Raw genomic sequence first — 21,748 nt, 5'->3', positions numbered from 1 at the left:
GGAAGCACCCCAGAGCCCCACTGAAAGGGAGCAGGAGGGGAAAGTGCACATGAGAAGCAAAGTTTGTGCCCATTTCTGCCGGAGAAACCAGCCTCCGATGGGAGAGCCAGCAGTGGGCAAAGCTCCCGAGGGTGCTGGGGAAATCGGCCTCCCTTTTGGAGGGGGGCTGAGCTCAGAAAGCCCCGTGTGAGATGGCATCGATTCGGGATGCTCTGAACTGGGACCCTTGGGGTCAGCAGCACTCAGACCCGCCCCGGGCCCCCCCCCGTGCCCCCCAGCCCTTACCCCACAGAGCGTGGGGAGCGCCGTGAAGGCTGGGGGGCAGAAAGCCGCGATGGGCACCACCGGCACGGCCCTCCCCGTGTCCGGGGCGCATCCCCGCGCCTCTCGCCCTCCTCCCCGAAGCGCAGCCCGGCCTCGCAGCCCGCAGCGAGGCTGCGGGAGGAGGGGACTGGAGGCAGCTCCCGGCCCCGCACCGCCCCGCTCCGCTCCCCCCGGCGGCTCCTCCCGGAGGGGAGGCGGGGGCCGGCAGCCGGGGCTGCCTCGCAGCCGGGCTCCCCGCAGCAGCCTCGGCCGGCGGCAGCGCACCCGGGCCATGCCGCCCCGCAGCACCGCCGCCTCCCCCGGCCTCCGGCCGCCGGGCGCGGAGGGGAGGCCGCCGGCCCCCGGGGGTCCCTAGGGCGGCCCCGGAGCGGCCAGCGGGCGCCGGGGGGGGCCGGGAGCCGGGCGGACCCCGGGAGCGCCTCCGCCGCCCGTGCGCCTCCTGCCCGTGCCGGCGCTGCGGAGAGGGGGAGCTGCGTTACTGCAGGTGGAGGCTGTGGCGGAGGAGGAGGAGGAGGAGGAGGAGGAGGTGGGGGGGGGCCGGGGGAGATGCCATTTCGGACCGAAGGAGACCGGCGGCGAGGATGAGATGCAGGTAAGAGGGATGGGGAGGCCGCCCGGGGGGCCGGCGGCGCGGCGCGGCTCGGCTCGGCACGGCCCCTGCTTCCCCCCGGCCCCGCGCCCTGCCCCGGCCACCCGGGGCTGCCTCGCCCTGCGCCGCATCCTCCTGCTGAGGCAGCCTCCTCCTCCTCCTCCTCTTCCTCCTCCTCCTCCTCCTCTTCTCCCTCCTCCTCCCCGCTAGCCGAGCGGATCCCGTATTCAGCTGGGGCACGGCGCTGCCTGCCAGGGCTCCCCGGAGCCCCCCCAGCAGGGCCGGCGAGGTTGATGCCGGAGGAGGCTGCCCCTCTGCCGGGCACCCCGCGCACCCAGGCACCGAGGGCTTCACCCGGGCAGGGCGAGCTCCCAGCCCCCAGCCGGGAGCCATGGGGGGCAGTTCGGCCAAGGGGGGCTGCCCCCCGCCGGCACCAGCCCCCCAGCCTGCAGGTAGGTGAGCCGGGCAGCTGGGTGGACGATGGACCCCTAGGATTTTGGGGGAGCCGCTGAGGGACCCCCCCCTCCCCGTCTGGGCTCAGCCCCCGGCACGGGAAAATGGGAGGGGAGGCAGCGAGGGGCTGCCAGCAGGGGTTGTGCCCGGCAGAAGAAGAAGGGGTGGATGTTGAAGGGGTGGATGTTGAAGGGGCTTCTCGGGGCAGGAGGGGTTGGGAGGATGGCAGGGAGCCTGCTGGCCGGCCGGGGAGCCCTCCCGGGCAGTGCTTGTTGCTCCTGCTGCTGCCTTGAGGGTGTGGGGATTTTCACCTTGCGCCTTGGCAGTGGGCATAGCCCGGAGCGAAGGGCAGGGGCGCGCGGTGCTCCAGGTGCCAGGGTTGCTCCTGCCAGGGCTGTGGAAGTGATTTCCAGCGGGAGGGAGGCTCGGCGAGGGCGGGTGTGAGCCTGGGCACCTGCGGTCATCGCTCACCCCTCGCCCTGGTGCGTGCTGGATCGTGGAGCCGGGGCTCAGCCAGCCCTGCCCGGCGGTGCCCGGCCACACCAGACCCTGTCCCTGCTGCTCCCCGGGGCCACAGGACTGGGGGAAAAGCACCCTGGGCAGCCCCTCTCAGCAGATCTGCTCCTTTCCCTTCCTCCCTTCTTCTCCCCCTGCTCTGCAGCACCTCGGCGTGGGCTCTGATGTCCCTTCCTCGCGTTCCAGCCTTAACCCTCAGCTCCCCGTGCCACCGCCTCGAGCAGCGCCGAGCTGACCTTCACACCCGCCTGCGTGCCCCCAGGGCTGCCCACCCCAAAGGCAGCCCCCAGCCCCATGTCGCTGCTCAGCCCCACACCGCAGCATCCTCTGCCCCCGGCTTCAAACCTCTCCTGCCCCTCTCCCAGGTGCAAATGGCCAGCACTGCCCCGAGCCTGCCCCAAATGCCCCGAGCCTGCCCCATGCAGGGAGCCCTGCTCAGCCCCTGCCCGTCCCAGCAGCAGGAGCTGCCTGGGCTGGCTCTGCCTCCTCGCCTCCCGCTCCTGGCTCCTGGCTCAGCCGGCAGTGTGGTGCCACGGCAAGCAGTGGGCTCGGTGCTCTGAGCTTAGCGAGAGCAGAGAGCGAGGCTGAGAGAGAAATGCATCCCAGGGCTGAGCATCCGTGCCTTTCCACAGGCATGCTGGGGCCATTTTCCCCGTAACCAGGCCTCCTCCTCCTCTCCTCTCCTCTCCTCTCCTCTCCTCTCCTCTCCTCTCCTCTCCTCTCCTCTCCTCTCCTCTCCTCTCCGGGGACTCAGACCCGACGAACCTTTTTTTTTTGGGATTAATCTGTCAGTGGATGGCTGCACTTCAGTAACGCCGTACCATGCAGCAGTTATTCTACACCCCTAACGCAATTACTCCACGATACCTCTAATTACCACTGTTTCATATCACTGGCAGGTTAACAGCATGACTGAACGACTTATTATTCTTTTAGTTTCCTGCTTAATACAGTCCCGTAATGACGCCGGAGTTTACCCTGCTCGATGCGCGTAACAAGTGTAAAATCCTGTAACTTGAGCTGCAATTTCAGGGCTTGATAAATCACTTTATAATAACGCCACGATTACGGTGTAATTATCGTGTAATTACAGCCGCCGCCTTGTGAAGCACACCGGCGCCCGTCGTGGCTCGGGGAGGGTTAGGGGACCCCGCCGGGTGCCGTGGCAGTGCCCGGGGTGGCCGGGGGGTGACGGCCCCGGGGGGCAGCGCCGTCGGGCTGGGGAGGGTGGGTTTGCCAGGGGCACGTCTCTGCGAAGGTGCTGGTGGGAAGTGTGACTGTGCCACCCCTTCTGGGACCCCGCCGGGGTGGAAATTCCTGGAGAGAGGCTTTTCTGTGTCACCTGTGGGAGCCGCTGTCCCTGGGGCACCAGAGCCCGGCTGCTCCTCGTCCCCATTTGGCTTGTGGCCCGTGGGGAGTTTGCTCGGGCACTGCTGGCACTGGGGAAGGTCAGCGGAGCTGGGGCTTGGCCACGTTGGATCCCTCCAGGCTGGCATGGGCTCGGTGTCCCCACCTGTCCCTTTGGGCACGGTGGCTGTACCATGGACCGGAGGTAGATGGCCTTGGCTTGGAGCACCACGTGTGGCCACAGGAGGCCAAAGGCAAAGCTGAAAGCCAGGGTCTGGCCTTGCCCCGCGTTAGGCTGAGTGGTTGGCAGGGTGTGTGGGGATGGAGGCCATGCAGGGCAGAGCCTCCAGAGCTTGGAGAGCCTCGCTCCTTGGAGAGCCTCACCCCTTGGAGAGCCTCACCCCTTGGAGAGCCTCGCTCCTCGGTGTCCCTGGGCTGGGGCACCACGCAGTGCCCCCAAGCTCCTCCAAATCCACCCGGTCCCCTTTCCATGCCCACCCATCCCCTCACCCAGCGCGGTGGGAGGAGGGCACAGGTTGAGGTGTGTGGCTCCTGGAGGGCTGGGTACATCCAGGGCCCTGGGTCGGAGGCTGTCCTCCCTTGTCTGTCGGGAAGCAGAGGGAGAGGGGTTTGTCCTCGCACGAGCAGAAATGGCTCTTGGTGGGAAAAGAGCCAGCACAGCTTGTCAGCCGCGGGGAGAGGCTGGGAGGAGGGAGAAGAGGGCTACGAATGCTTAACTCAAATCAAACAACCCAAGAAAAATAAAGGGAGAAAGCAACCGGAGGCCATGGCCTCAATTTTCTTCCAAGTCAATTTTCCGCCCCCCCCTCCCCCTCTCTCCACCTGGGGGAGGAAAAATTGGAGCTTGCGGAGGGGAATGGCTGCACGGAGAGATTTTTCCGTGCCTCTGCCACGTGTCCCTGCTCCCTGTGACCCTGCTGTGCCGGCTGCATGGAGCTGCACCCACCGCGCCCCTGTTCTCCCCAGACATTCCCTCTGCCACCTGACGGCCCCGTGGGACGCCTGTGTCATGGCAAGGGCTGCCCCATGAAGCTCCGTGTCCCTCGTCACAGGGCCAGGGTTGGTGTCCCGAGCTGGGGACAGCACCGAGGGTGAGCCAGAGCACCCTGGCGCCTCGGTTCCTTTCCTCCCCCGCCGCCCTGCGTTGCTCGTAGCTGTCTCGGTAGCACCCACCATTATTGGCTTTTTTTTCATCATTTCCGTTCCGTTTCTTCATCAGAATGCAAAACGTTAAATATCGCTCTTGTAATTACGGTTAATTTCATAACCAGCACCTTAATTGGATTGGTCTCTGATGGGGAATTCGCGCAGGAGGGAGAAGCAGAAATATTTTGACGTGCTCCGATCTTCCGGCTCATTGTTGAGATCGGAGGCGCCGGGTGCGAGATGGGGAAGGACGGGCGCAGGCCTCGGAGGCACGCGGGGGGCACCAAGCAAAGTCTGAGCACGTTTGGAGCCCCCGCCGGGCTGGGGCCTCCCTTCTGGCCTCACCTGGGCACACCTCCATCCCTCGGGCACCCCAACCCGTCCCTTCCCCAACACCCCCAGGGCTGGGGCAGCCCCGAGGAGCCCACCAGGGTTATGTGGAGGAGCTGAGCTCCAGCCTCGGATGTGCTGCAAAGAAACGTGTGCCACCGGAGCCAGGCGAAGCGCAGGAGGCAGGGCCTCGGCGCCGAGCTGCCTGGGGAGCCCCTCGGAGCCGCAGCTGCCCTGGGCTCGAGCTCCGTTTTGCTCCGGGAAGCCGGGGATTGCGCTGCCATTAGGTGCTGCCATTAAACTGCCGTGTGCTCGGCTGCTGCTCCTTTTCAATGGGAAACGATGCAGAGGCTGAACCGAAATGGAAACCCTGGCCTTGCGTTTCCGATTTAATTTCTAGGCACCGTGTGGCCACGTGATTACTTTTGTTCTCGCATGCAGCCCCGAGTGCAGTCTCTGTGTTATTATCATCACCACGGGGAGAAGGAGGAAGGGGCGGAAAGCATCTCTTGCAGCTCAAGGAAAACAAAACAAAACAACCCCAAAGCAGCCGAGGGCAGCGGGGGGCACCCCGTCACCGTGGTGGGTCGCTCCTTTTGCTCTGTGCCCACAAGGCCAGGGACTGGTGAGGTTCCCCATGGCACAGCGGAGGCTGCAGGAAGCCTTGCAGCCCTCATTAAAGGCATTAAACCCACCGGGCTTTTTGCCCCTGCTCCAGCTGCTGTGCAGCCACGGGGCTGTGCTGCGTGCCTTGCACCGAGCCCTTCCCTTTAGGACGGAGCTGATCCCCCCTGCCCGGCATCCCAAAGCACCCAGGGCTGGGATTGCACGGCGCAGCATCCACAGGCAGTGCCAGTGGACTCGAGACAGCTTCATCAGTGAAACTGAAACGTTGGATTTCCTGGAATCGCCCTAAAAATAACCTGGGGTTCTCCTTTCAACCAGCATTTTTCTTCTTGCTCGGAGCAGGCCTGAGGTCTGGGTGCGTTGCTGTGACCCCGGAGCTTTGTGCGTGCCCCTGTACCTGGGAAGGACGTGTGTCTGTGGGGCTGGCAGCACCTGCAGCCCAAATCCCAGCCCTGCTGTACACCTCGGTGCCCGTGTGTGGATCCAGCCCTCATCCCGGGCTGGCGGGCGCTGCTGGCCACTCACCCGCCTGCGGCACCGCTGACTGCAGGACCGGTGGGCTCAGCTCAGCTCAGCGCTGTTTGTTTTTATCTAATCTATTTTATTGTTGAATGAAACAATAACAACAAACGGAGGCCCTGAAGACAAGCCATAAATAATGCAAAAATCAAACAAGCAAGAACGGGGGAAAGAAGAAAAGAATTATACGTGTAAAACCAGCACAGAGAAAGCCGGGCTGGAAGAGGAATCTTCTCGCCACGCTCGCCATCGCTCATGCTTGCTTTTGCTCCCTTTTTTCTCCGCTTCTCTCTGGAAATTCCTGCGGCGCTACATTTGTTACTGGGTGAACGAAGCCAGAATAAGGGAGAGAGGCAGAGATGTGGCTTGTGGGAAGGGGTCCGGGCAGGAGGTGGATGGAGAGGACCGGGGCTTTCGGCTCTCGCAGTGCAGCTGTGCCCCTGCCCACGTGTGCCCTCGTTGCGCCGTGCCGCTCATCCCGCTTGTCACAGAGCGAGCTTCCCCAGGCTCCTCCGCGGTCAGCTGGAAAGCTTTGAGGCCACTTATTTTAGGCAACGCTGTAAAAATATCAGGGCCAGTCCTACACGGAGGTAAAGCAGCAGGTTTCCCGGGAGTCAAAGGAGCTGCGGGGTTTGTGTCCTCTGAAGTCCTCCGGCTATTATCCGAAAGGTTCCCAGGGAACGGCGCGGTGCTCCACATCGACCTGTTTTTAGGATATTGCGCTGGCTGCCAGGGTATTTTAGGGCTGAGGCGTGGGAACAGAAGCGGTGCTGTAGGTACAGGCTGACCTTAAATGAATCACCGAACGGATGTGCCCGCAGCCTCCGGCAGCAGCGGCGCCGCGTGGTGCCCGGGCTCGGGATGCGCTCCCCGCTCCCCGGTTGCTGCAGCCGCGCAGCTCTTGGCCCCTCAGCCCCAGCTTTCCTCCCCCAAGCAGGGACATGGTGGCAGGGTGAGGAGCTGGTGGCTGAGCAGGACCGCCAGCCCCAAAGCCACCAGCACGGCCCTGCTCCTTGGAGCGCTCCTGGGCTGCGTGGGAAACGTTTGGGTGCTGCTGGGGCCTGTTCCTGGGAAAGCCAAGCCTCGTGGGGGTGGCTCCTGGGGCTGCACTGGGAGGAGACGGTGGGCTTGTCCCCGTAGGATCGGGAGCAGGATGGTGGCCTGGGCTCCAGCTGACCCCACTGTCCCCAGAAGGGCCTTTGCACACCGAGGCAGAGTACGGGAGATGCCTTCACAATGTCACCGTGACCCTGGCACCTCTCCCAGAAGATGCTCTCTTGGTAGACCTTTCCTTCACCTCTCCAGTTTCCATAGTCCTAGGAAAACGCTGCCTTTTTCCATCCTTCTTTCACGGCCACGTGCAGGGATGAAAGAACACCCACAGAGACGCTTGTGCTGCACTGGATCCCCTCTGCCCTGTGCTGCCTTGTCACTCAGGTACTCACTGAGCTGGCTGCCTTCAGCTGAACCCCAAAACACCCTGGTGACCTGATATCTGCAGAGACCGGCCTCTCAGCGAGGAGATTTGCTGAAATAAAGCAAAAAGAAAAGGAGAAGCCCCATTCAGCCAGCTGCTGCACGTCCTTCCCAGCTGGCCGCAGCCACGCACCATCCTCCTGCTGACCCAGGCTGAAGCACGCAGAGCAGGAGACCCAAGGCTGGCCCTCAGGAGATGCTCCCCCAGCAAACGCAGCGCTCCGGCACTTGCCTGCCATGGGAAGCCTTTAACCAGCGACCCGCGAGCAGGGGAGCGTGGCTGGCTCACAGCCCGAGCTCGCTGGAGCTCTGCACCCTTCCCATCCGCATTTATCTCCTGCTAGCTCAGGGCTTTGCACCCCCAGATGTCCACAGCTGCCTTCGCAATTACTTATTGATCCCTTGTCAGGATGTTTTCTTTGCTGATGGGTCACTGAAGCGTGGGCAGCCAAAGAGAGAGAGAGAAAAGGCCTTTAAAAATGAGGGAGCAGAGGTGTGAGTGGGGGTGAGCAGCTCTGGCACGGCTGCGATTGCAGCCAGACAGCCTCAGCAAAATCTGCCCTGGGCTTCGGTGTCCTGCAGAGATGCCTGGGATCGCCTTCCCTGCACATCCCCGGCTTTTCTGCCCTTTGCCTTGATGAGTCCCTGTCCCTCACCTCACCCCCCCGTGGTACTGGGGCCCCTGAATTTCGGGTGGCAGAGCCGCATTTTGGGTGGCAGAGCCATCGCCGTAAGGGCCCTCCTTTGCGCAGCCGCCCCGCGGGCTGGGTGCCAGCCAGGCGGTCAGTGCCGGAACGGGATTTGCATCTTGAATCCTTCTTGGTGCTCATTTACAGCCTCTTTGGTGCTCATTTACAGCCTCGGAGCAACTGCGGCAGCGGATCAGGTTGCAGCACACCTATTCCAGGCTCCGTCTGGGAGCAGCTGAAAGCAGATACTTGGGCAGGCCGAGCGCCGTGCCCTGTGCTTGCATCCCCCCACTGCACCAGGGGCCCTGCACGCGGCTCCAACCCCTGCCCCGCTCCCACCCCTCTCCCCGCGCTTTGTGCGGCCCCTGCAGGAGCTGGGGTCAGGCCGGGACAGGGGCACCGCCCCCATGCCCTTCGTTAGCAACCCAGCCCCTAACGAAGGCAGCTTCCCATCGCTCCTGTGTCCTAGGGCAGGCTCTGCCCCAATCCTGGCAGCCTCCAGGAGCGAAGGGAAGGGGCACGGAGCTACAGGGAGCCTCGTAGGGTCCCTAAGCCAGCAGGACTGGGGAGCCCCCAGGCTCAGCACCGTGCTCTGCCTGATGGGGCTTGCTTTAGGGTCTCCCCCTGATTCCTTTCTGCCCATGTGTAGGGAGAGGGAAGCCACCCCTTGGTGCCGTGGGGTCTGGCCCTGCTCCCATCCCCTGGCCTTCCCGGCACCGTGAGGGGCGCAGCTGGTGCCAGAACCTGTGCTGAGTGGGGAAAGAGCAGGAGGGAAGGGTGGGGAGGAGGGAGAGAGAAGAAAAAAGGCCTGCAAATGCACGCTGGACGCAGAGGGAATGATGGAGCGAGGCGGAAATAGGCACGAACGTGTTTGGCAAATTAAAGCCTCTCCCTTTGTTTTGCTGCTTTGCAGATAGCTACAGGAACACTTAGTGCGGAGCCCGGGGTCTGGATAAGCAACTCTTTTAGCAGCAGGAAAGGTTGTTAAATATTTATTTGTAAACCTGGAGTCTTTATCTCTAAAATGTAGTCAAGTTCAATAAAATTTGATTTAGCTGGAGCGGCTTAGAGGCGAGCACGGGCTCTAAGGCTTTGTGGAAAGCCAGTGGTACGGAGACAGGGTGAGCTGGGGGCTGCCTGTGCCCGTACCGTGCCCGTGCAGCATCCCGGTGGTGCCGGGACCACCCCACAGCACCACGGCTCCATCAGGGTGGGCGCACGGCCCCCGGCCCAGCTCTGCCCCTCAGAGCCCCGCAGGGCCCCGGGGCTTGGCCTTGCTTCGTCCTCAATCGCCTGCGGTCGCCTGCTGCTCTCGAAAGCATCTGGTTGAAGGGTGAGCGTCCCCGCGCGGTGATTTATGGCGGCCAGGTGGGGTTAGCGCTGACGCGGGGATTTTTGCCGCTCGATTGCCGTCACCGCGGTGAGCACCGGGCACCCTGCAGGGAGCCTGGGGGTGGCGGAGGGCACTGCCAGCCCCTCGGGGCAGGAGGGACCCCACAGCCTCAGGGGCAGCCCCGGTGCTGTCCTGGGCTCCCTCCGGCACCGTCCTTGGTTAGGCAGGGTCCCAGGGCAGCGTCGCTGCTCCCAGCGGGTCCTGCCACGTGTAGCAGCGAGGCAGCGCGGCCCCGGCGTACCCAACTGCTGCCCTCGTGCAGAATTTGGAGCTCTCATCTGCAGACAACAGGGTGGTGAGGGTGGGCACCCGCTGCCGTGGCTCTGGGCAGATTTTCCTTTGGTTTGCACTGATCCAGTTGTTGCCTAACACCAGCGAGGCCAGCGGCTGCTCCTTTCTTATAGATTCTTATTTATTTATTTATTTATGTGAGAAATGAGAGCCACATTCACGCCAGAGGGCTGCAGCTCTCCCCAGCCTGTCCTGGCCTCTGTATCACAGCCATCAGGCCTGATCCTGACCAGGCCTGGCACCCGGGAGCAGGGGGCTCAGCAGCTCCAAGGGCAGGCAGGGTTCATGGTCTGCCTCAGAGCAAATGTGGGAGGCTTCACATTTCGCAAAGCCCGTGCTGAGGCTCCATCTCCACCACCTCCCTGTACCCTGCAGGCGGTCGTGGGCTTCTCCTGCCCGCCGACACCAAGCCCTTGCCCCAGCGTTGGCCTCGTGAATGTGCCCGAACCCACTCAGGGCAGCCGGGGCCAGCCCTGCCCTGATCTGAGCCCAGCTGGTGCTGCTGAGTGTGCCTGGCCACCAAAACCCGGCGATTTATCAGTTGTTTTTAGACGGGTGCCTCCTGCCAGCCACCACTGAGGCCTCTGGAACACCCAGGGGGATACAGGAGGGCTTCAAAGCTCTCCTTAGCCCAGAATTTTTCAGGATTTATTCCTCGTCTTTCTCCCCCAGCGCTCACTGACTCTGGCCATTAAGATTTCAGCTGCTTTTGTCAGGGACTGCATTCATCACAGATTTAAATTTAGCTGAGCACTACTAACATGTGAAGGGTGTCTAGACTTTAATTCCATGCAGGTGGGGTTGTCTAGTCGTTAACAACCTGACGACTGCACTTCATTCATCAGCTGCTTGCCCGGCATCCACTGGCATTGGCATCCCAGCGGCAGCCAGGCCAGCAGTGCCTCGGGCACGGCACGGCTCGGCTCGGCACGACGCGTCCATTCGGTGCCCCCCAGCCAGAGCAGCGTGCGGGGGATTTAGGAGCGGGGTCAGAGCTGGTGTAATTCACCCAGTGGCCAAGCAGCCACGCTGATTTATGTGCACTGCGCCCTCTTCCCTGCCCCGGGGGGGAGGCACAAGTTGGCCTGGGGCAGATCCGGGAGGGGGTCATGCCAGGGGGGCTGCAGCAGGGCCCCACGCGTGGCTGCACCCAAGGGCAGAGGTGAGATTTCAGCAAAGCGTGCCCAGATAGGGCCGGCTGCCGCAGCCCGATGAGCTCAAGTCTTTGCAGCCCGGGTGTAATTAAGCCCCGTGGCCTGTGTTTTGTTTTGCAAGCAGTTGTTTTGCTTTCTTTGATGGCTTTCTCAGCACGCCTGCGAGCAGCGGGAATTGGTTTTTGAGACGCAGCAGCCAGGGCAGGCTGCGGGCACGCAGCGGAGCCGCCAGCACCGTACTGCCCGGGGGGACCCCTGGCAGGAGCCCTTTGCTCAGTGCCAGCAGTGCTGCCATCCCTCCCAGCACTTGTCCCCAGCGTGTCCCAGCCCCAGGCCAGGAGGCACCGCGATGGTCACAGCAGCCCCTTTGCATTCCATACTCAGCTCTGTGGCCGCCTGGTGTGCCAAGGGCTGGCGGGTTCCAACGCCATGTGTGCGGAAACCTTTATGGCCTTTCCAACATCTTTGCTCCTGGCTCCTTGCAAAGAAACACTGATTTCTTTGAGGGAGAAAAGTGTTGGAGTCCAGGGGTGTGGCACACAACGGCCCCTTGTATAGGGGTGCACAAAGCGTGCCCAGGACCCCGAGGTGTGGTGCGAGGTGGCCCTGTATTAGGGGCGCGCTTCCCGTGCCCACGTACTGTGACCTGAGATCCCCTGCACACGGTCACACCCCCCCCTTGGCTCACTATGGCACGTTAGGGTTTGGGTGGCTTTTTGGGTTCATTTTTATTTGTGAAGTGGAAGCGGGGGAGGGCCCGCTGCCCACCCTGCAGTTCCGCCCCCCCGCAGGCCTCTCACCCCATCTCATCCCATGTCTGTGGATCTGTTGGATCAGGGCCGCGTGCCCCTGAGCTCTGCTCTCGCCAGGTGATGTTGGCTCTAGCACCTTTTGCCATGCTTCCGCTGACCGTTTGCTCACATCCAGCTTTGCTCTCTCTCTCCCGTTGCCTGCAGGTGAGCGATAGGATGGTAGCTGGGGAGGCGAGTATGCGCAGCCCAATCCTGGCCTGCTGGCAGCCAATTCTCCTCCTGATGCTGGGATCCATCCTGTCCGGTTCTGCCACAGGCTGCCCGCCGCGCTGCGAGTGCTCTGCCCAGGAGCGTGCTGTCCTGTGCCACAGGAAGCGATTCATGGTCGTCCCCGAGGGGATCCCAACCGAGACCAGGCTGCTGGACTTGGGCAAGAACCGCATCAAGACCCTCAACCAGGATGAATTTGCCAACTACCCTCACCTGGAGGAGCTGGAGCTAAACGAGAACATTATCAGTGCCATTGAACCTGGGGCTTTCAACAACCTCTTCAACCTCAGGACGCTGGGGCTCAGGAGTAACAGACTCAAGCTGATCCCCTTGGGGGTATTTACTGGACTCAGCAACCTTACCAAGCTAGACATTAGTGAGAACAAAATTGTCATCCTCCTGGACTACATGTTCCAGGACTTGTACAACCTGAAGTCTTTGGAGGTGGGGGACAACGACCTTGTCTACATCTCCCACCGGGCCTTCAGCGGCCTCAACAGCCTGGAGCAGCTGACCCTGGAGAAATGCAACCTGACCTCCATCCCCACAGAGGCCCTGTCTCACCTGCACGGCTTGATTGTGCTGCGGCTGCGCCACCTGAACATCAACGCCATCCGGGATTACTCCTTCAAGAGGCTGTACCGGCTTAAGGTGCTCGAGATCTCCCACTGGCCCTACCTGGACACCATGACGTCCAACTGCCTCTATGGGTTGAACTTGACCTCCTTGTCCATCACCCACTGCAACCTGACGTCCATCCCGTACGTGTCGGTGAGGCACTTGGTTTACCTCCGCTTCCTGAACCTCTCCTACAACCCCATTGTCACCATCGAGGGCTCCATGCTCCACGACCTGCTGAGGCTGCAGGAGATCCAGCTGGTGGGAGGGCAGCTCACCACGGTCGAGCCCTTTGCCTTCCGCGGCCTCAACTACCTGCGCATCCTGAACGTGTCGGGGAACTTGCTGACCACGCTGGAGGAGTCGGCCTTCCACTCGGTGGGCAACCTGGAGACGCTCATCCTCGACAACAACCCCTTGGCCTGCGACTGCCGGCTGCTGTGGGTTTTCCGACGGCGATGGAGGCTGAACTTCAACAAGCAGCAGCCCACCTGCGCGACCCCCGAGTTCGTCCAGGGCAAGGAGTTCAAAGACTTCCCCGACGTCCTCCTGCCCAACTACTTCACCTGCCGCCGAGCCCGGATACGAGACCGTAAACCTCAGCAGATCTTCGTGGACGAAGGCCACACGGTCCATTTCGTCTGTCGGGCGGATGGGGACCCACCGCCCACCATCATGTGGCTCTCCCCCCGCAAGCACCTCATCTCCACCAAAACCAACGGGCGGCTCACTGTCTTCCCTGACGGCACGCTGGAGGTGCGCTATGCCCAGATCCAGGACAACGGCACCTACCTATGCATCGCCAGCAACGCGGGTGGCAATGACACCATGCTGGCCCACCTGCACGTGCGCAGCTACTCCCCAGACTGGCCCCACCAACCCAACAAGACCTTCGCGTTCATCTCCAACCAGCCCAACGAGAGCGATGCCAACAGCACACGTGCCACCGTGCCTTTCCCCTTTGACATCAAGACTCTCATCATCGCCACCACCATGGGCTTCATTTCTTTCCTGGGCGTCGTGCTCTTCTGTCTGGTGCTCCTCTTCTTGTGGAGCCGGGGAAAAGGCAACACCAAGCACAACATTGAAATCGAGTACGTGCCACGCAAGTCCGACGCGGGCATCAGCTCTGCTGATGCACCGCGCAAGTTCAATATGAAAATGATTTAACCAGGCAACAATTTGCAAATAATTTTTTTTTTTTTTAAAAAAAAGAACCTATGGACAAATAAAAAATAATTAAAAAAAAACATTGCTACAAACATACCGACCTCTCTCCTTCACAACGTCCTCTGTCCCAGTCCAAACCCACTGCACCTGCACTGTCACCACCTCTTTCTCCTCCTCTTCTTCTTTATACCAGGAAAACATTCAGCCGATATCTTCAGGACTCCTGTGTTTGTAAAGACTTTGTCTGATGGACTCTGGTGTCAGATATAACTCCAAGAGGGAAAAACAACAGGGGGGGAAAGAAAGAAAAAAAAAAAGAAATAAAATCAATAAAAAGTTACAAACTTTCTTCTGTAACTTTGATTTCAATAATTATGGATTTTTATGAAAACTTGAAATAATAAAAAAACCCTATTTCCTATAGATAGTTGGAATGCAAAATCTTGACTTCTTGATCTGTCCAGCTCTGTATCACTGGCGAGTTCTCCGTTCCTGCCCTCTGACGCTCTCGCCTCGGAGGTACTTCCCAGCCATCTCGCTATGAGATGAGGACTTTTTCCTGAGGACTAGCTGTATTTTTTCCAGCCGATTCCCCAAACGCCCACTTCTGTGGCGAGCTCAGCCCTCAAACCTTGCAGCACAAGCAGGCAGTGCCCTGGCCCCCTAGGTACTCCCTAGAGGGAATTTAGCTTCATTACATGCATATATAAACGCACATCCATGCTGCCCAAGACAGAGGAGAAGGGGCCCGGGGCTGCAGCGGGGGGGGATACAGGCTGCCATCATGCTGCCTGCCCCCGTGCTAGCCCCAGGGTGCCCATCAGCATGGTGGCTGGTCCTGGGAGCGACCTCCCTTGGTGCTTGGTGTTGGCAGATCTGCATTGCCTGGAAAAGAAAAAGGGGAGGGGTCCCTGGTGGCATTGCCAGTCAGGAGGGCAAACACACGGGGAGAGAGTGATGCAGAGAGAGTATGATGGGGAAAGAGGTGTTTCAAGTCAAGCTTTGAAAATAAAACCCGTTTCATCAAACCAGCTCAGCTGCTCCTGGTCGGTTTGTGGCAATTTCCCAGATGTTTGGGTGCACAGTGGGGTGAAAGCCACCTCCGTTGCATGGGAGGAGCAGGGCTGGCACCACTCAGGGACCCCAGCACAGCCCCGTGGCCTTCGCACCAGCTCCTGGCCGTGCTGGAAGCACAAAATGTCCCCGTAATGCAGGTGCACGGGGTGCTGGAGGTTTTCAGAAGCGTGGCACCACGCCGGCAGGATGCCCCGGCTGCGGCGGCATCTCAGAGGTGGATGAGCCCAGATTTGCATGCTTGATTTGTAAAGCACTTAAGGAGTCTTCAGAGATCAAAGTCACTACAACGTGATAAAAAATAAGCGACAGCAACCTGGAGTGCCGACAGAGAAAAGAATGGATTTTCTTTTCTTCCAGCAATGTGCTAATCTAGAAAAACCAGCCTGAAACATCTGTGCTCGTGGGGAGGGGGGATTTTCTGCTGGTTTCAGCTTTCCATTCACCTTGAAACAAAACATTTTGCATTGCTTTCCCCACAGCAGGTTTCAGATGCTTGATTCCTGAGTTCCTCCTCTCCAACCCATCCTTCCTTTGCAATTTTGAAGCTGAACCCTTTTTGAAGCCTTTTGCTTTATTTTTAAAGAGAACCAAAGGAAAAAGCCTCCTCGCCAGCCTCCCCCCTACCTGTGTTTAACCATCATTTTCAACGAGCTCGACACGAAACCACAAATAACAACTCACAAGCTGCAGGCAGGTGCTCCCGGCCCCGTCCAAGGTGCAGATCCCATTTGATGGCCCCTGAGCACGGTTTGGGAGAGGCGCTGTCCTAGGAGAGGAGGGGACGCGGGGCCAGGCTGTGGCAAAGCCTCAGCCCTGCAGAGGACGATGCCAAGCCCAGCAAGCCATGCCCAGCCTTGATCGAGGTGCAGAAATCGCTGCTTGAGCTCTGCTGCCAGGACTGACAATAACTCACTCGGCGGTTCGGCAGAGAGGTGGAGGGGGTCTCGGTGTTCCTGGACAGCTATTAACACTGGCAGCCTGGAAGAGCTTTTTAATTGACTCCAGTTATCCTTTTTTAATGCTGTAATTAAAAGAGCTAATTCAACACACACAGATTAAAAAAAAAAAAGACGCTCTAATATCCAAGTCCAACAAGGTATTTGCAGCATACAGCAGCATCCCAGCAAGCAAAGGGAGGAACCAAGTCTTTTGCTGTTAAAAAGAAGCTTTAAAAAAGAGGGAAAAATCCTTTCTTTGTGCAAAAGGACTTGGCTGTGCTATCACACCATTTCTCCAAGCCCTCAGCCCCTTCCCAGACACCAAACACCCCACAAGCCTTCCTTCCCCCGTGCAAGCCACTGCCACGAGCCCCCTGCCCGTGCCCACTCCACGCATCACACGGGGGGCTCCCAAGGCAAGTCTGCCCTCTGCACATCCCTGCAAAGCCCCAGGGCCCTCCTGCACCCCCAGCCCCTCCGTCCCTGCTCCCTGCCCCGTAAAGCCACCCGAGCTACACCTCAAAGGCCCTCATTAGCGAGTTCGCCCGCTGCTCCGCGGCTCTGCCGCCTGCACACAGTTTGTTACCTGCAGTCGTTTTCTTTTTTTTAATCTTCGATGCTTTGTGAACTGGATATTTTATTTTTTTATTTTTTTTTTCATTCACCATGTGATTAAAGCAGATGGATGGAGCAGAAGAAAAGCATCTTAGAGTGGCCAGCATCTCAGCTCAGCAATTTTCATGGCTATTAAAAAAAAAAAAAGAAAAAACAAAAAACTCTCTTTTTCCTCTGTGCTGAAATTCACAGTGTTTCTGTTGCAGTTTAATCAGGGATGAGAGAGCAGGGGCTGACTTCCACCACAGCTCTTCAGGTAACCACGGGCTGTGTGTTGGAGCCAGGCAGCATTTTTCACTCTTTTTTTTTCTTTCTTTTTTTTTTTTTTTTTTAGTAAGGAGAAATACAAAGTGCTTTATGAAACAGCTTGAAAAGAATCAGGAGGAGATGTGTTTAGGGCATGGAGGGGAGGTAGCTTGTGGAAGGTGCCTTCCCCCCCTGCTCCCAACACCGGGAGCCCCACGATGGGCACTGTGTTGGGATGCAGCCGGGCTGGGGACAAGGGGACAGCCACGTCCCACCCTGAGGGCAGCACCCGGCCCCTGGCACTTCCCTCCCCACCAGGATCAGTGCCCAGCTCTCCCCAGAGCTGCGGATGCTCCCCAGGCTCTCACCATCACCACCCAGCCCCAGGCACAAGCCCTTTGCCTCCCCAGCTTCCTCGCCGCTGCTTGCTGCCTTCCCCTTTCCATCAGGCCTTATCACACTTCTTTTTGCTCCTTCTCCCACTAACTACCCTCCTCTCTTATCTCTTCTTCAGAGGCAGTTCTTTACTCTCTCCTCTTTCATTCCTTATCCCCCTTTTTTTTTTTTTTTCTTTCTTTCTTTATTAAATAAAATACCTTCTGCCTTCTGTGCGTGTCTCTCCTGCCATTTCCCTCTGCCCGGTGCTCTCCTCTCCCACCACACGTGTGCTCCCTGCACAACCACCCCCAAACCTCTGCCTCCTTGTGCCCTCAGCAGGACCCATCCTGCTCCCTGCCCACCCAGCAGCACGAAGGGGAGGAGGAAAAACCTCCAGCTTTGGCCCCTTTTTCTGCTTTCCCCCTTCCCATCCCTTCCCCCCCACCATCCCGCCCTTACCCCCCGGTTCCCACCTCACCCCCCTTGCTCCCCACGTGCCTCCAGCCCTGCCACCCCTTTGCAATGAGGTCGGGGACACCAGGGCCCTGCGGGACACGGAGGAGAAATGTGCTGAGCACCCTGGAGGAGATGGTGGGGGGCAGCTCCCCCCAGCCAGCCCTGCTGTGGGTGCTGCAGCTCCTCACCCCCCCAGAACAGGCGAGCCTATTGCTTCCCTCTTCTGCGTCCACATCTGCATGCTTATGATAGATTTACTGCAATTCCATCGGTTTATGATTAAAAGCCATAAATTTTACTAGGCCTTTTTCTTATTTTCCATAATCCTCAGGATTCAAGGCAATCAAATTTTAACTGGAAAGCACGGGCTGTGCAGTTAGGTCCTGGTGTAATGGGGAACGGTTCATTTCCCAATCCACCCCCATTACTCGTGGTACTAAAGAAATACTGCCCCGTAACAGAGATTTGTCCTCGTTCCCTTTAAAACAACGCTCTCCCCTGAGCAGAGGATCGGAGAAGCAATACGAACCTCGGCTGAAACACGGTGTCCCCGCCACCGTGACCAGCTGCAGTTTGTTCTCCTCCTGAGGTTTGCCAGCTGAGTTGCTCGGGGGGGTTGGGCAGGAGCTGGGGGCTCTGGGGGGACCCAAAGTGGGGTGGCAGCCATGGGTCCCCATCTGGTGCTCTGCCTCAGCTCCCTGTGACCAGCCTCTCCAGAGATCTCATCATGTGCCTGTTATAATCCAGGTAATAAGACATTTCATTCAAATGAGCAAATTTATTCCAGTGGCACTTTAATAACAAAATCAATAAAACTACACTTCCCAGCAGGGCTTTATCATATGCTAAAACTACAGCGTATTACCTGGATATACTAAATTCTCCCCCTGAAATCAAGCGCAAAGTTTAGAAGACAGATGACACCATTTGCAGCACTAGGAGGATAATACCCTAATAAATCTGCTGCCACCTGGGCACTTCGGAGTTGTCACACGCGCTGCACTTGGTGGCCACGGGGAGCTTCCCAGCGACAGCAAGGACAGAAGTGAGAGCTTTGTGCTCCTCAGGCTCATGGCCCGGGTGGAGGAGCCCAGCATGGGCTCTGGAGCACAGCCTGGATGGTTTTGCATGGCAGAGAGCAACAAGGCATCCGTGCACACACACAGCAGAGCAGACTGCGTGTGCAGGAGCACCACGGACTGTGCAAAGTGACATTGATCATCAGGGCATGGTACCTCATCTTGGAAAGAACCAGCTTCGGTCAGAATACAGAATATGGAATGTGGAATATGGAATATGGGATATGGAATATAGAACAGGCAAGCACCCAGCTCAGGGACCAGCTGCTCCACATGGCAGGTTCCAGGCTGGCCTCCCCTGGCAGAGCTCCCCGGAGTCATCACTAAGCTGGAAAAGAGCTGGGACGGTCAGAAAACGCTGCTGGTTCTGCAAGGCCAAGAGTTAGCAGGTCCCCAGCATGGGGAGCTGCCCAAGGAAGCAGCCACATAACTGGTTAGGGGGTTTCTGTCCTCGCTGGGCAGCAGTCGCTGTCCTCCCCTGTGTGCACCCGACACAGGCCTGTGGCTCTGCCCTCCTCCATCGTCCTTCCCAGGGCACCATCCAACAGCTCGCCATACCCTGCCCCGCTCCCAGCCAGCCCAACACCTCCCACCGGCTCTCTCCACCTCCTCCTTCTCCTCCTCCTCCTCCTGTTCTTCCTCCCCGTCCCTCCAGCCTGTGCTTCCCAAGCCTATCAGCCTGGAGTGCTGCAAAACCAATTAGCTCACTACAAAGACCGAGGGATAATTAGGGACTCCGCTGAAAGCACAAAACTAGGGCATCTCGCCTTAAATAAACATGGGGAAGTGTCTCTGCTGATGGCCTGTGAGTGCTCCAAGCCGATGATTACAGCGCTCAGCTCCCAGTCCGGGCACGTTCACCAGAGGTGCCTGTGCCTCCATCTCACCCCTTCTTCCACACCTGCTTTCTGTTCATAGCTTGTGCCCCTGCCCCTAAAGCCAGCTCCTCCTCAGAGCTCTGCTGCTACCCGGGCACCGACATTTGTTTGCAGAACTTCTTTTCCAGTTACCTCCGCTGGGTAGAAGACATGCTTCAGGAGCCCCTTCCCTCTGCGACGGGGTGGCAGCCTGCTCCTGGAGCTCTTAAATAGGCTGGGAGAAGAGGATCTGGGGGCTGCACAGACCCTCTTTTTGCCTCATGCACAGGCCAGCTTGGGGACCCGTGCTTGGGCATGCTGCAGACCCCAAGGGACCCCCATGGTTCCTGGAAAGCCGTGCCTGGAAGACGAGCAGGAGGAAGCACAGAGCGAGGAGCCTCCGACCTTCACCACGCGCTGCGAGCAATCCCTCCTCCAGCCCTCATCTGTGCCTGAAGTGCTCCGCACAGTTTTGTCACTCGGTGCTGATATTTAATAACAAGCTGACACTCAGCCCCTGCGCCTCGCTCAGACACCTGAGCAACGCCCCCAGCCGCCCTGCTGTCTGGTGCCTCCTGGGGGAGGCAGCATGGAGCACGCAGAGGGATTGCTTTCATCCCTACAAAAAAGCCTCCCCAACTCCTGCTCTCTCTGGGCCCGGCCGAGGCATACACTGTGTCCTCCTGGAATCAGCAATGACTTCTCGATGGGCCCCAAATTGGTGCTGAGCATCTCCTCCTGTCCCCAGCCCACCCCTCTTGCCACCACCCATGGTGAGGGGCGCTGGCAGGCAGACAAAGAGGGAAAGGACAAGTTCTCAGCGTAGGGACAGACCAGCAAAGGACCTATACATGAAAACACAACCCTTGCCATCAGAGGTTTCGTGGCCTTCATGTTTTTTTTTTTTTTTTTAATTTTATTTTATTTTTCCTAATCCAGCCCTGATCACCCTAAATCCAGGTGCCCGTGGCAGAGGGAAGGCCCAGGCAATACAGAACAACCCTAATAACCCTCCTAGGGATAACACCTCCACCTGTGCAATCCTGCTCTTACGTTGGGCAGCGCCAGGCTGTGTGCCTTGGAGCAAACAAATCTCCTCCTTGGTTCCGCACGAAGAGAGCTCCTGGGCATGGCTCCAGCCTGGCAGAGAGCTGCTACCAGGCAGAAAGAGGCAGGAGCAGATCAGAAAGAAGCCGCAGGCTCTTCACCCCACTCTGCAGTGAGCCCGATGGGTTGCTCTTGAGGCAAAACTGCAAAATATCTTCGTGTCCCAGGTGCCTGCAGATCCCTGCACCCAGAGCTGCCAGTGAGCCAGAAAGCTTTGTCAGAGCCCCAGGTGTCAGATCACCCCAGATGAACAAACTGTCTCACCCCATGACCTGCATCTGAGAGGACCCAGCACCTTCACAGGGGGCAGAGAAGTGCCCTGGAAGACTGGAGCATGTTTTGAGGTGTGTGCAACCCAGAGATTCCTTCTGGCACAGGGCCCCCACAGATGGATGCTCGGGGAAGACAGCAGCTACATCTTCATCCTGCAGTGCAAGTGTGGCTGTGCTTGTCTTCAAACACATGCCTCATCATTGCTAAGATCTCTGCCTCAGAACTATCTTTTTGATAAAACTAATCACAGGCTTAAATTACAGATAAATACCCGATATTAAGAGAACAGTTTGGAAAGGAGGAAAGGGGTAGTTTAACAGTGCTCATTTTCCTTGCTTTTCTATAGCACACATCTCGGGCTATTTAACTGGAGAGCTCACGAAGCTTCATTTTGACAACTCTCCTTTCTTTACAATGTGGCTCCCACAAATGTTTCCCCTGGTGTCTTTACCGTTCTGCTGCTGTTGGCTGGATTACTGCAGCAGCAGCCGTGTCGCCAGCTGAGACGAGGAAGCAGGCACGAGAAGCTCCGTGTGAGCACGCACAAAGGCATAAACCCACTGCTGAAAAGGCTGGACCCAAAAGCATCTACATCGGGAATGTGCCCAGTGCCCGTGAGGGATCTAGGCCATGGAAGCTCACCAAGAAAAGAGCTGCTGAAAAAAATCAGAGCTGCAAGTGGCAGGACACGGGGGCCACACTGTGGGCCACCTCCACCGGTGCTGGTGCTGCCAGCTCAGCTGGCAGCAAGGAGCCAGCTCTAGGTGCTTGCATCCACGGCACAGCCCAGGCTCACACACTCACCACTGGCTTCCTCTGCTCTGCGGGGAACAATGGCTTTGATCAACACGAGATTGCTGAGTTAATTGTAATGATATTCTAATAAAGCTGGGGAGATTAATTACGGCTCTTTATCAGAGCTGGCCCTCCGCCAAGGGTTTGCAAAATTGTTTTCCTCTGTTTCTTGTCATTTGAATTTAGGAGAAGAAAGGAGGAAGTCGGGTGCCTTTTTTTTTTCTTTTTTTTTTTTTCCTCCA

At 58.7% G+C, this 21,748-nt stretch overlaps 1 protein-coding gene across 2 annotated transcripts; it reads left to right on the top strand.

Annotated features, from left to right (window-relative positions):
• The first annotated feature begins 500 nt into the window (after positions 1–500).
• LINGO1 (leucine rich repeat and Ig domain containing 1) lies at positions 501–14,126 on the top strand. Of its 2 annotated transcripts, none has more exons than XM_084293317.1 (2): positions 501–916; positions 11,832–14,126. In XM_084293317.1, the coding sequence occupies exons 1-2, from the start codon at positions 911–913 to the stop codon at positions 13,683–13,685; spliced, it is 1,860 nt and encodes a 619-aa protein (XP_084149443.1). In that variant the 5' UTR covers positions 501–910; the 3' UTR covers positions 13,686–14,126. The 2 variants fall into 2 exon arrangements, with proteins under 2 accessions (XP_084149443.1, XP_084149442.1); XM_084293316.1 differs by lacking the exon at positions 501–916 and adding an exon at positions 953–1,365.
• The last annotated feature ends 7,622 nt before the right edge of the window (positions 14,127–21,748 follow it).

This window comes from Netta rufina (genome assembly GCF_964035555.1).
Source record: "Netta rufina genome assembly, chromosome: 11".
In the NCBI taxonomy this organism is placed as follows: Eukaryota; Metazoa; Chordata; class Aves; order Anseriformes; family Anatidae; genus Netta; species Netta rufina.
Note: the sequence above shows the minus strand (reverse complement) of the source record. Positions and strands in the feature narration are given on the sequence as shown.